Below are 12,611 nucleotides of genomic sequence, written 5' to 3'. Positions count from 1 at the left end.
GGCTGTGACCTGTTTTCAGAGGCCAAATGGAATAAAAACAGTTTTAAAACAGGCAAACATTTGCAGAAGAGCTTTTGAAGGATTCTTAGCTGTTCTTCTAGACAAAAAGAGAACAGTGAATCCGAGGTGCTTCTAAGCTCCTCACGCATTGTCCTGACAGTAAGTCAGATTACATTCCACTTTGCATAAGGTAAGTAAGGCGTAAAGTGTACATATAGCCAATGCCAAACATTTTGATTGACATTGTTAAAATTATTTTATTGTTCTGATATTTCTAAATTATTGTATGTTTTATATGGTAGACCTGATGAGTGATTTAATTTTTTAAACTCAGTTATATAGTGTTTTAGTATGATAGTAAAATGGAAGAGAGACTCAGAAGTGTGTACGAATATAATTAATTTTCAGGGGGTCAGCTTCATACGTCTCTGGTTAGCCTTTTGAGAATTTGCTGAGTTTTACTTCTTGGGAGTGTGTTGGCATTAGGACAGGTTATTTTTCCCCGTGGCTTCTTTTTTCTTTTAAAATGTCCTTGTGGGTAGCTTATTGAGCTATTCAAACAGAACCTCGAAGATAAATGTTTTGACTTAGAAACTTTCTCAAGTTAGAATTTATAGATTATTTTGATATTTATAGCTTTACCTTTTCTTTCATCAAAAAAAAAAAAAAAACAACCAGAAACAGAGCAAGTTCTCTGAATGCTGTTATTATGTATAACATCAACATTTATTCAAATTAATTTAAACGACCAGAGTTCTGATACTGGGCAAATTCCAATCTCTGGAATTTCACATTGAAAATACAGAAGGATCCCTATTATACATCATGGTGATTACAAATCAATTACTTCAATCATATCCACTGACATGTTTTTGGTTTCCCTTTGTATTTGTCTTACATTCTTACTACATAAAAGAGGACTCATGAATTTAAGAGGAGAAATTAGCTCTTTGGGTTCTAAGAATGACTATCATTGTTATTCGACTTTGCTTTACTCAGTGGTTACCTAGATATTAAATAAGCATGCAAAAGTGTGCCATTCAATGTGCAGACTGCTGGTGGGCAATTCTCTGACCAAAAAAAAAAAGAAAAGAAACGCAACCCCCCCCCCCCAAAAAAACACCAAAACTGGATATGGTTTTATTTATTCTTTTTTTTCTTTAAGTAAAGAGCAAAGTGTTTTTTGGATTCTAAACATCGCTAACATCCTATTCCCTGATATACTTTAGATTGTTGTAATGTTGAGATTTGGCAGAAAAAAGTTACATTTGAGACAAGAGAGGAAAGATCTCCTATACTGCCATCATCATCACTCATTGCCATGAGAGCCTGGAGAGAAATACTTAACCGCTGACAAGATAATTTACGTTTGTTAATACTTAATACTTAAAAACAAACCAAAAACCTACTGAATGTTTTTCTGCAGAGTCAAATAAGGCATCAAGTTAATGCACTTGAAGCTATGTTTTCAAAGTGGTCAGAAGCTTTTCTGTAATTGGGGTTATTTGGGTCTCTTTTTTTTCCTTCTAGTTACTGCTGTGCAATATTTACTTCACCCTCTCTTTCCATGAACAGAAGAAAATGATTAAAAAAAAGATAAGCGTGTATCAACAAACTCAGGCCCTTTTATACAAGAATTTCCTTAAAAAATGGAGAATGAAAAAAGAGAGCTTATCGGTATGGGTCACAATGTCTATTTTCCCGTATTTAGTGAATGAAAACCATCATTTAGTATTATCCTGTTTGTGTTGCTTTTTTATGTTCACATTCCACAGGCTAGTTGATTTGGAGTTCTAAATAAAACATTTTACAAATATTGCAGAATAAGATATAAGATATATTACAGAAAAGGATAATACTTATGGTGAATTGATGAGATTTAACTGAAGGACTCAGATGATAGCTCCTGAAAAACAAAGTAACGTTTCATTTACTTTGATTTACTTCATTACTTTGATTTATGTTTCTGATTTACTTTGAGCCAACTTCAGTGTTAGGGGGAAAAAATGAAACAAGTTAGGCAAAATGAGATAGATTTTAAATGAGTAAACCATCGTACTCTACGGGGATGTTTGGATTAAGATTCTATTAATTAGGAGGGCTGAGCGAAAAAAATCTATGAGGAAAAATTAGGGAACTCTTTTGGGATCTTTTCAAGACTATGCTTTTTGTAAACACAGAGTGGTTTCAGGGAGCAGCCGGATCAATCTCTGACTGTCAGTATCTTTGCATTCTGTTGAGTTCCTCGCATAAGGGCATAGACATTAGGGTGAATACATTTGCTAAATGTTACCTTGAGATGTATCTGGGGCTGCCTTGGCCACGTTGAGGCTGTATTCTGTTTAAAAATAGCAAATAACATTTCACCAGGAGTTGGCAGAGTTCAGGTTGTTGTTTGCTTTCTCTGTGAGAGCTCTTGAAACAATTCAGTTCTAATATTTCAGCTGCTGTATCGATGAAGGGTACATTTTTGATAATCGCGTCACCAGAATTTTAAAGGCAACTTATCAAAAATGTTTTAAATTTCAAGATGTAGAAATAAAGCCACATCCTATCCTATTGACCCACGACCCAGAGTTGACGAGGGTTGACCTCTTGCCATCTTTGCCTTCTTTGTCTTTGTGTCTCTCCTCTTCAAGATATGGGGCGCCTGGATGGCTCAGTGGTTTGGGCTTCTGACTTCAGCTCAGGTCATATACTCTCACGGTCTGTGAGTTCGGGCCCTGCATTGAGCTCTGTGCTGACAGCTCGGAGCCTGGAGCCTGCTTCCGATTCTGTGTCTCCCTCTCTCTCTGTCCCTCCCCAGCTTGTGCTGTCTCTCTCTCTCTCTCTCAAAAAATAATAAATAAACATTTAAAAAATACTTCAGCTAGAACCTACAAGAATTAAAAACCTATTCTACATAACCACTAATACACTTCACAAAATTCACCAAAATTGCATATGATCATCTCAAGTTCAATTTTCTAAAATTTCCTGAAAAACTTTTACAGTTGGTTTCGATAAGCCAGGAATCAATAAGACCATCTCATACCTTGTTGAATATTAATGTTCTGCATCTATCTGATTGCTACTCATGCTGTCATTTAATTCATTCCTTTGCCTTCTACGTTTCTTTAAACAGAAAATTAGGTTGAAAGATGGGATTAGCTTCAGGTTGAACATTTTTGGCAGGAATATCTCATATGTGATGCTATGCACTTATATTGCATCACATATGAGGGCATACACTCAATAGTGGCTCACTACTGGGGATGCTGTGTTAGTGGGTTAAGATCAATGGGCGTGTTTGATATGATCTCAAAGTTGTGTATTTTTGAAATTGGTATTTGGGGAAGGCAAAAGTCGGAGAGAGAAATGAAACTCAATGCTCAATGATAGTACTTTCTGTCCTCAAATGTGTTTGCATGTTTCTTGATATCTGGACCACATCATAACTTGACTCATTTTTTCTTTTGTGTACTGGAGGAATGGACAATAACATTGCTTCTTGGGCTATATTTTTGCATCTTTTCGGGACTCTTCAGAGCGACCCATCTTCCTGAACAGCCTCCTCACGTCCTGGGACGTGTGGATGAATTTAATGACTCTGATCTGGTGGTGGCATATACCCCAGTCACTAACATGACACAGAAGATAATCGATAAGATGTCTTCGGCTTCATTTATGAAAGGTGTGTTGCCCAATGTTTCATTATTATGCAATCTGCACATGTTTAACTTGAAGTTTATTGTGCAAATTGAGTTTATTTGCCTAGCCTATGGGTCAGTATTTCTCAACTGGGGCGAGGACCTTTATTCTATATGCCACGTGGGGGTTGGTGTAGGGTTACAGGTGAGGGGAGGTGGGTGAGAAGTGACATCGGCTTAACCTGGGGTTTTTCAAATCACACACACTCCCTTCAGCCCTCTCATCCTTGAAATCTGTGCTGTTGTGGGTCATCATTAGTATATGTTCTGTACTCCAAAAAGTAAGGTGGGAATAGGAAAACAAGTTTGAACCATATTCTAGATGATTTCGCTTTTTACCCCCGACCACTTTCTTCTGTTTTTTTTGTGATTCTTCATGGCAGCTTCTGGATCTCTGACTTCTGCCTGTCTCCCTTACCCACATCGGCCATGTGCTCTGACTGAACAGGGTCCATTCTACCCTGATCTGGTTTTCCATGCCTCCCCTATTTGGTCACTTACCACATCTCTTTTTAACTTGGGAAGCATTTCCAAAAGCCACAGGGATTAGTCTCCCCGCCTGCACAGTGTAGGCTCTTTGCTGCCTTTTTAAAAAATGTTCATTTACTTATTTTGAGACAGAGTATGTGAGTTGGGAGGGGCAAAGAGAGAGGGAGAGAGAGAGAATCCCAAGCAGACTCCCCCACTGTCACTGGGCTCGATCTCACAAGCTGCAAGATCATGACCTGAACCAAAATTCAGAGTCAGGCACTTAACTGACTGAGCCACCCAGGCGCCCAGCTCTCTGCTGCTTTTAGTCCTTGGAGTCTCATGGCCCAGTGGGTCCATCTATCCTTTTCTAATAGAAGCCCCCAATTCAGCTGTCGTGCCAGCCTGTTCCAGTCATAGCTCCTCTCATGACACCTCATTCTACATTTGTCTGACTTGTGCTGTTCAGCCCAAATACTCGTGTTTGGGCCTTGACATTATTTGTATACCTCTAGAGAAAAGCAGTGAAATTAGCATTGTCCTCATAAAAATTCCACAGCCTTGGGGTATCTGCCTGGGTGGCTCAGTCAGTTAAGCGTCCGACCTTGGCTCAGGTCATGATCTCATGGCTCATGAGTTCAAGCCCCACGTCGGGCTCTGTGCCGACAGCTCAGAGCCTGGAACCTGTTTTGGATTCTGTGTCTCCCTCTCTCTCTCTGTCCCTCCCCTGCTCTCACTCTGTCTCTCTCTCTCAAAGGTAAATAAATATTAAAAAAAAAATTTTTTTTAATTTCACAGCCTTGCTTCATGTTTGGAAAGATGAGTTTTGAAAGATATAGCTACACTATGAAATTGAGTATGTTCTCCTCTTCATGCAGACATCATCCTGAGTGAGCTCTAAGTACTGTGTTAAAATTAGTAAAAATTTTAGAACATAATACACGAAAGTATAAAAAAGTATTTAAAAAGATCATAAATTGGACATCAGAGGTTTCCAAAGCTTCCACTAGTAATGGATTAATTATCCACTTATTGGATGGATTACTTCTACAGATTATAAACTCATCCCTTATGAACGTTGTGAGCTTAATTTTTAAAAACTGTTCTTGACTCCAAAGAACCTGTAGGTGGACTGTAACTACTGGTTTTTAAAAGACATTATGTCATTTACCTCTTTTCACATATTTACAGAGTGTGAAACAATAGGAAAGACTTTCAGTAGCTACTTTGCACCTACTCAGGGATGGTATGTGACACCTAATAAACAATTACAACTTGGTTTTGTGTTCTCTAGTGACGAGCTGATATGATTCTTTATATTTTTTCATGTGTGGCAGGAAGAAAAACCATTGGGGTTGCTGATAAAGAAATGATGGATACGGTACTTTTAGAAAGCCATCATGAAATGGTGGGAATTGTGTTTAATGATACTTTTTCGTATCAGCTGAAGTTGAATTGGGCATATGGACTCTCAATTGCAGAAGAACACTCTGAATACCCAGGTAACTATAGAAGAATTATACAATCTGTTTTGCAACTTCATCAAATCCCCAGTTGGTAACGAATGATAAAAACATTGATCAAATAAAAAAAAAAGTAATGTACTTTTTATTCCTGCACTTAGTGATCAGTCTTTCCTGTAGGAGGAGTCCAATGATTGTGGCCACCGTGCCCTAATACGCTTCTTTCTGCCAGTTTTGCAGAAATGCTTTAAACATGCTCTAGACTGTATATCCATGGGCTCTGAGCGGGCCTGTAGATATTTCACTCTAGAGCCAAAGTGAAAGGTCTTAATCCGCATGGATTGATGGCATTGCACAATGACGGCATGTTTTTGTCTTTCCTTCAAGAACACTGTTGGGATATGCATGATGACATTTTTTGTTATGTGACAAGATACTGGCAAAATGGGTTTGTGGCTTTTCAAACTGCGATTAATGCTGCAATTATAGAAGTAAGTGACAAACTTAAGCGATCTGCTTTATATCTTTGGTATTTTCTATCTGCTTTATATCTTCAGTATATCTTCAGTATTTCCCTATCTTCTTCTGCCTCGCCCCCACACTCTTAGGGGCTTGTTCTCTGCTTCTTATTCCCAGAGAAAAAGAAGCTGACGGATGGGAATATCCCCAACTTCCCGACGCAAAGCCTGTTCAACTACAGACCCGCTACTCACAACACCCATCCTCTTCCTTCGACCTCCTCTCTAATGTCTTTCCTCAATTCACAGGCTGAATCCTGTTCCTTCCAACATTATCAGGAAGGTTGCTCAATGGGTTTTCCCTTCTGTCTCCTCTTTCCTCAACTTCCCCCTTTCCTCTAGAGTCTTCTCTTTGGTATCTAAAATTATTAATTTCTCCACGTATTATCGGGACCTTTCCTTACTTCCTCCTCAGGCAAGTACTCTCTAGCTCCCTCCTCTCAACAGCTAAGTTTCTTGAAAGAGTTGTCTTCACGTAGGCCCCACTCAACTCAGAATGACTTCTGTCTCACACCATACCACCCGAATGGCATTTTTTTTAGGTTGGTAACAACTCCCATGTTGATTAATGGCTGACATTTTTCATCCCTTATCTTAATTGATCTTTTAACTAAATAACATAGCCTTTACCTGGTCTTCGTGTACTTTTCTAGCCCTTCCTTTTCAGTCTTCTTGCCAGTGTATCCAACTTCATACTCATGCTTCTTTATATCTGTAGTTTCACACGGTTCTAACCTAGGCATCTTTCTCCAACCTCTGTCCTTTCTCTAAACAATGTTATTCATTTCCATAACTTTAATTACAGTTTACATGCTGATTAAGTCGACTTGCAAACCAACAAACTTGTTCTAAATTTTTTTTAATGTTTATTTATTTTTGAGAGAGAGAGAGAAACACACAGAGAGAGAGAGGGAGACACAGAATCCGAAGCAGGCTCCAGGCTCTGAGCTGTCAGCCCAGAGCCCGACGCGGGGCTGAAACCCACGAACCGTGAGATCATGACCTGAGCTGAAGTCAGACACTTAACTGACTGAGCCACGCAGGTGCCCCATAAACTTGTTCTGTAAGGGGCCAGATCATAAATACTGTAGGCTCTGGGGCCCAACATTTACTATGGCACATATTGAACTCGGCTGTTGTAATGTGAAAGCAGCCATAGACAATAGGGAAATGAGCATGGCTCCGTTCCAATAAAACTTTATCTACAAAACAAGTGGTGGACCAGATTTGGTCCACGGACCATAGTTGGCTAACCTCTGCTCTCGTTCTGTGTATCTGCTTACAGAATATCTCCACTTTGATGCTTCCTAATCAATTCAGACTAGTATGTTCAAAGCTGAATATGAGTATTTTTCTCTTAATGTGGCTGAGCCTTTCAAAAGTCTTCCTATCTCAGTGAATGCCAAAGCTACCCACCTAGGTGACCAACTAGAAACTGGGCAATTATCAGAGACAATCTCCTCTGCCTCACCCATTACATCCAATCTGTCATCTAGCCCTGTTCATTCTAAGCTGGAACCCATGTACTTAACTCCACCACCAGCACTAGTCGAAGCCATTTTTTTGGCTTTTGCCGTCTTTTATCTTTTATCACCTTTTGCCTGCCCTATGGGAGTAGTTTATTTCTTTGGCCCCATCTTCTTTCTCTCTCCCTCTTTTTCTGTCTCCCTCCCTCCCTCTCTCTTGCCATCAGCTTTGCTTCAAGGACCTGTCTCCTGTGCCTCCGACATTCTACACTCCTTTCCTTTGCACATGCTGTTTCCTCTGCCCAGATTTTCTTCTCTATCTTCAACTCTCCCCACGCCCCCCAGCTTTATTTAGGTAAGATCATTATACACATAAATGTCATTTGTTCAGGGAAGCCTTGCCTGTGTTTCATCTCACAGCACACTCTGCTTCTCTGTTAAGGCAATTGCTCAATTATCATCAAACAATTGATTGTGCAGTGAGTTATCTGAGATCTCCCCTTCCTTCTCGGCGCGCCCCCCCCATGAAATATAAAGCTTCATGAGAGTGAGGAGTGTTCCTGTGGATCCCTGCTATCACTCCATCACTGATCATAGTATACTCTCATAGCATGATAGACATCCAAGCAATGTCTAAAACAGCTCTTAGAAGTAATGTCAACTAATCCCAAAAGTCATCAAGACTGTTCTCATGATATTCATAGTTCACCATATCTTAAACAATGGAAATATGCAAATACTGAAGATGGAAAGAAGGAAAATGTGTATGGTTTTCTAATATATTTTTCTTTTTTGCTAATGTATCTTTCTATAGTTAAGGTAATGTATCTGTTTAACATCCCAATTTAGCTCACGACAAATCATTCTGTGATGGAGACGCTGACATCAGTTACTGGAATAAATATGAGGATGCCATCCTTCATTTCTAAGGGAGAAGTTATAAATACATGGTTTATTTTTATTTGTATAGTTTATTTCTCCCCTTTTGTATACTCTACATCATTAAATGTTACAAAGGAAAGAAAGAAGTGTAAGAAGCTAATGGCAGTGATGGGTCTCCGGGAGTCAGCATTCTGGTGAGTTATGTTGCTTCTTTGCCTGTGTATCACCCCTTAAAAAAAAACAGAGAAACCCATGAGGTTATAAAAGAAAGTTAGATGCAGTCAGGAATTTTTCTTGTGTGCATTCAATTAAGTAATTCGCTCAGTTCTATTGCATTTTAAGATGCTGGCAGTTGAAAATAAGTAAGGACTGTGCTTATGTTTCCCAGAGTTGAAGAGTAGGAAATAGGGTGCTTGTTATCAATTAGCTATTGGCAGAAAAATGCCGTATAACGAAACACCCTAAGGGGCGCCTGGGTGGCTCAGTCGGTTAAGCGTCCGACTTCAGCTCAGGTCGCGATCTTGCATTTTGTGGGTTCAAGCCCCACGTCAGACTCCATAAGTGCAGAGCCTGCCTGGGATACTCTCTCCTTCTCTCTCTGCCCCTCCCCAGCACACGTGTGTGCCCTCTCTGTCAAAGTAAATACATAAACTAAAAAAAAGCACCCCAGAACCCAGTAACCTCAAACACCAATCATTCATTCCTTTCATTCGTCTGTGGCAGGGCTGGAGGCTGGCAGATCTCGTCTGGGCCTGGCTGGGTGTGGATCCACATTTAGGTCTCACCCAAGTCTGCCCACGTGCCTCTCAACCTCCATGGGTCAGCAGTATAGTGACATACTCTCCTCTAATCGCAAAAGTGCAAGAGAGCAAATCTCACTGCACACGCACATTTCAGGCTCCTGCTCGAGTCATATTTGGTAAGATTCCATCCATCAAAGCAAGTCATGTGGACAAATCCAAAGTCAAGAGGCAAAGAAGTATATTCTGCCCACTCCAAAACCAAAACAGGCCAAATAGCCAAGCCCAAGATCAGTGATACAGGTAATTCTATCCCTTCATGGAAGTGAAACAGGGAAGAAGGGAGTGAAAAATTTGAACAGCAAACTAATTTACCACAATGTTATTAAAACCAATTCATATAGGTGGTCAATAAAGATATTCTTTGGGTGGGACAAAGGATTAGATGAGACAATATGTTTAAAGTACTTAGCACAGGAGCACCTGGGTGGCTCAGTCGGTTAAGTGTTCGACTTTGGCTCAGGTAGTGATGGCACAGTTTGTTCGTTCGAGCCCCGTGTCAGGCTCTGTGCTGATAGCTCACAGCCTGGAGCTTCAGATTCTGTGTCTCCCTCTCTCTCTGTCCCTCCCCCCATTCATGCTCTGTCTCTCTCTCTCTCTCTCTCTCTCTCCCCAAAATAAACATTAGAAAAAAGCTTTAAAAGGGGCGCCTGGGGGCGCCTGGGTGGCGCAGTCGGTTGAGCGTCCGACTTCAGCCAGGTCACGATCTCGCGGTCCGTGAGTTCGAGCCCCGCGTCAGGCTCTGGGCTGATGGCTGATGGCTCAGAGCCTGGAGCCTGTTTCTGATTCTGTGTCTCCCTCTCTCTCTGCCCCTCCCCCGTTCATGCTCTGTCTCTCTCTGTCCCAAAAATAAATAAACATTGAAAAAAAAAATTAAAAGGGGCGCCTGGGTGGCTCAGTTGGTTGAGCGTCCGACTTTGGCTCAGGTCATGATCTCCCAGTTTGGGAGTTCAAGCCCCGCGTCAGGCTCTGTGCTATCAGCACAGAACCTGCTTTGGATCCTCTGTCCCACTCTCTCTCTCTCTCTGCCCCTACCCCACTTGCACTCTCTCTCTGTCTCTCTCCTTCTCAAAAAATGAATAAACATTAAAAAAATTAAAAAAATAATTAAGTACCTAGCACAGACAGTGTTGGCGCTTATAAGGCACAAGGCGCATAGTAAAATGACTCTGTCTGTCTCCATTTATCTATTGACCCTTTTCCCATACACTTTGAGATAGCATATAATACAGTCATAGCAGCCAACATTGAACTTAACATATTCCAGGGATCACTCACAGTTCATAGTGCTATGATCCTTATTCACAAGTAAGAAGACCAAGGCACAGAAAGGTAAGATTTTTACCTAAGAAAAATCCCTTCTTTTAACCACTATGCTACATAAGTCAAAAAGATTAATAAAAGGAAATTAGTGACAAGGTGATATTTTTCCCTTGATAGAAAAAGCTGTTAGTGAAATGTGCCAACAGAAATGCATATCATATTGTCTTCAGTGTTTTTGAAAAAAGAAAAAGAAAAACGTTACGTATGGATCCAACTTTCTAAGTGCCTCAAATGGAGAAAAAACACAGCAGAAGGTTTTCCTGATATAGAACTGTCCAGGTTAGCAGGATTTACATTGGCTAGAGATTTTTAAAAATTGGCTACTCTTGTGTGCTATTGGGGAGAATGTTTGTGAATATGCTCTTCACCCTGGTTCTCATCAAAGACAAGGAAAAGAGATTTTTAAAATGAAATATTATGAATTAAAAAGTATGGCTTTGACAATCTAACTTCCAAGAGAATACCATTACCAAATGCAGGCATCCCAGTTATTGGAGTAAAACTGATTTATTTCTTATAAAGTCCCCACATTCTTGTATATTTTACACTCTTACGTTTTCTCCCTGATTACACACAAAGTTTGCTATAATCTACTTAACCCAAATAAGGCTCAAGAATGCAGATTTTTCAAAATATGTGCAGAAATTTCAAAGGATCTCCAGAGTAATTTCTTCTATAAAACATTGTGAATAGATCATGAGAATTATTTACAGCACTCTCTTTATAACCATACATATCTGTTATATGAAATTCTAGCAATTTCAGTTCTATGAGCCATAATTATCTTAACAATTAAGAGAATTTGGTTTAAATAATACATGAATTATGATTAGCTCCTATTGGGACTAATTTTTTTTAAGAGGGTAGAACAGGGAAACAAAGGGAAATAACAAATGATTGAAAACAGAACTTTTTGCTTGATTTTTTTCCTTTATTAGATAATAATTAGCTGTTCCCCTAACATTCTTCAAAGATGACTGATTTTTTAAATACCGTTAAAAACTCATGGATCTGAAAATGCCTAATAGGATTCAAGCCACTGTAATTATTATTCTTATTGAACCCTAAATTGTCCCATCTTTGGCCAAAGAGAGTCAAAGGTTAGTTTCAGATTCTTTTTGACAAGATTCCAAATGGATTTTTAAAAAAATAAATTTCTTGCTACTTTGTGTGGCAAGATTTCTTTTAGTTGGCAAAAGTATGTCAAGAACATTGCATACTGGGGGCGCCTGGGTGGCTCAGTCAGTTAAGCGGCCGACTTCGGTTCAGGTCATGATCTCACGGTCCGTGAGTTCGAGCCCCGCGTCGGGCTCTGTCCTGACAGCACAGAGCCTGGAGCCTGTTTCAGACTCTGTGTCTCCCTCTCTCTGACCCTCCCCCGTTCATGCTCTGTCTCTCTCTGTCTCAAAAATAAACGTTAAAAAAAAAAAAGAACATTGCATACTAGAAATATTTTTTGGATATTTATTGGATTGGTCATTGTTTCTAGCCTTTGTCAACAGAAGAGATAGAATAATGATATGTATTCTACATTTTCATATAGAATAACACACACACAATTAAAGATAAATGTCTTATGAATTCATACTGATAATTACAAGTCAAATATAGTTGAAAAGCATTTACTTAACCTCTCCCGTATTTCTACTAGGTCTCCTTTCCTTTGCACTGAGACATACAGAGAAGGTGAGAATTAGAATATCCCTAATTATTCATTTGTTTTATCCAGAAATATACATATAATGGGTCTAACCATACGAATAGTATTACTTCAATACACTAACTGAAAACAAATTACTGTTTTCCAACAGTCTCTCCCAATCCCCCCCAATTGTTTATAGTTTATGCATCTATACTGACAGAATACAAAACACACTTTCTCCTTTTAAAACATCGTGTAGGGGTGCCTGGGTGGCTCAGTCGGTTGAGCGTCTGACTTTGGCTCGGGTCATGATCTCGCGGTCCGTGAGTTCGAGCCCCGCGTCGGGCTCTGTGCTGACAG

The 12,611-nt window shown here is 39.7% G+C and overlaps 1 protein-coding gene across 4 annotated transcripts in view; it reads left to right on the top strand.

Annotated features, from left to right (window-relative positions):
* The window catches only part of ABCA10 (ATP binding cassette subfamily A member 10), a 68,604-nt gene continuing 55,993 nt past the window's right edge, over nucleotides 1-12,611 (top strand). Inside the window, exons 1-6 of one of the 4 annotated variants that reach the window (XM_040452222.1) lie at nucleotides 1-190; nucleotides 1,531-1,677; nucleotides 3,469-3,673; nucleotides 5,495-5,659; nucleotides 6,008-6,111; nucleotides 8,454-8,680. In XM_040452222.1, coding sequence (XP_040308156.1) covers nucleotides 1,582-1,677; nucleotides 3,469-3,673; nucleotides 5,495-5,659; nucleotides 6,008-6,111; nucleotides 8,454-8,680 — 797 coding nt within the window. In that variant the 5' untranslated portion in view covers nucleotides 1-190; nucleotides 1,531-1,581. Of the gene's footprint in view, nucleotides 191-1,530; nucleotides 1,678-3,468; nucleotides 3,674-5,494; nucleotides 5,660-6,007; nucleotides 6,112-8,453; nucleotides 8,681-12,611 lie in introns of those variants that run through there. The other 3 variants (XM_040452220.1, XM_040452221.1, XM_040452223.1) reach the window with 3 other exon arrangements.

This window comes from Herpailurus yagouaroundi, unplaced genomic scaffold, assembly GCF_014898765.1.
Source record: "Herpailurus yagouaroundi ecotype Mexico unplaced genomic scaffold, PumYag 206, whole genome shotgun sequence".
NCBI lineage: Eukaryota > Metazoa > Chordata > Mammalia > Carnivora > Felidae > Herpailurus > Herpailurus yagouaroundi.
Note: the sequence above shows the minus strand (reverse complement) of the source record. Positions and strands in the feature narration are given on the sequence as shown.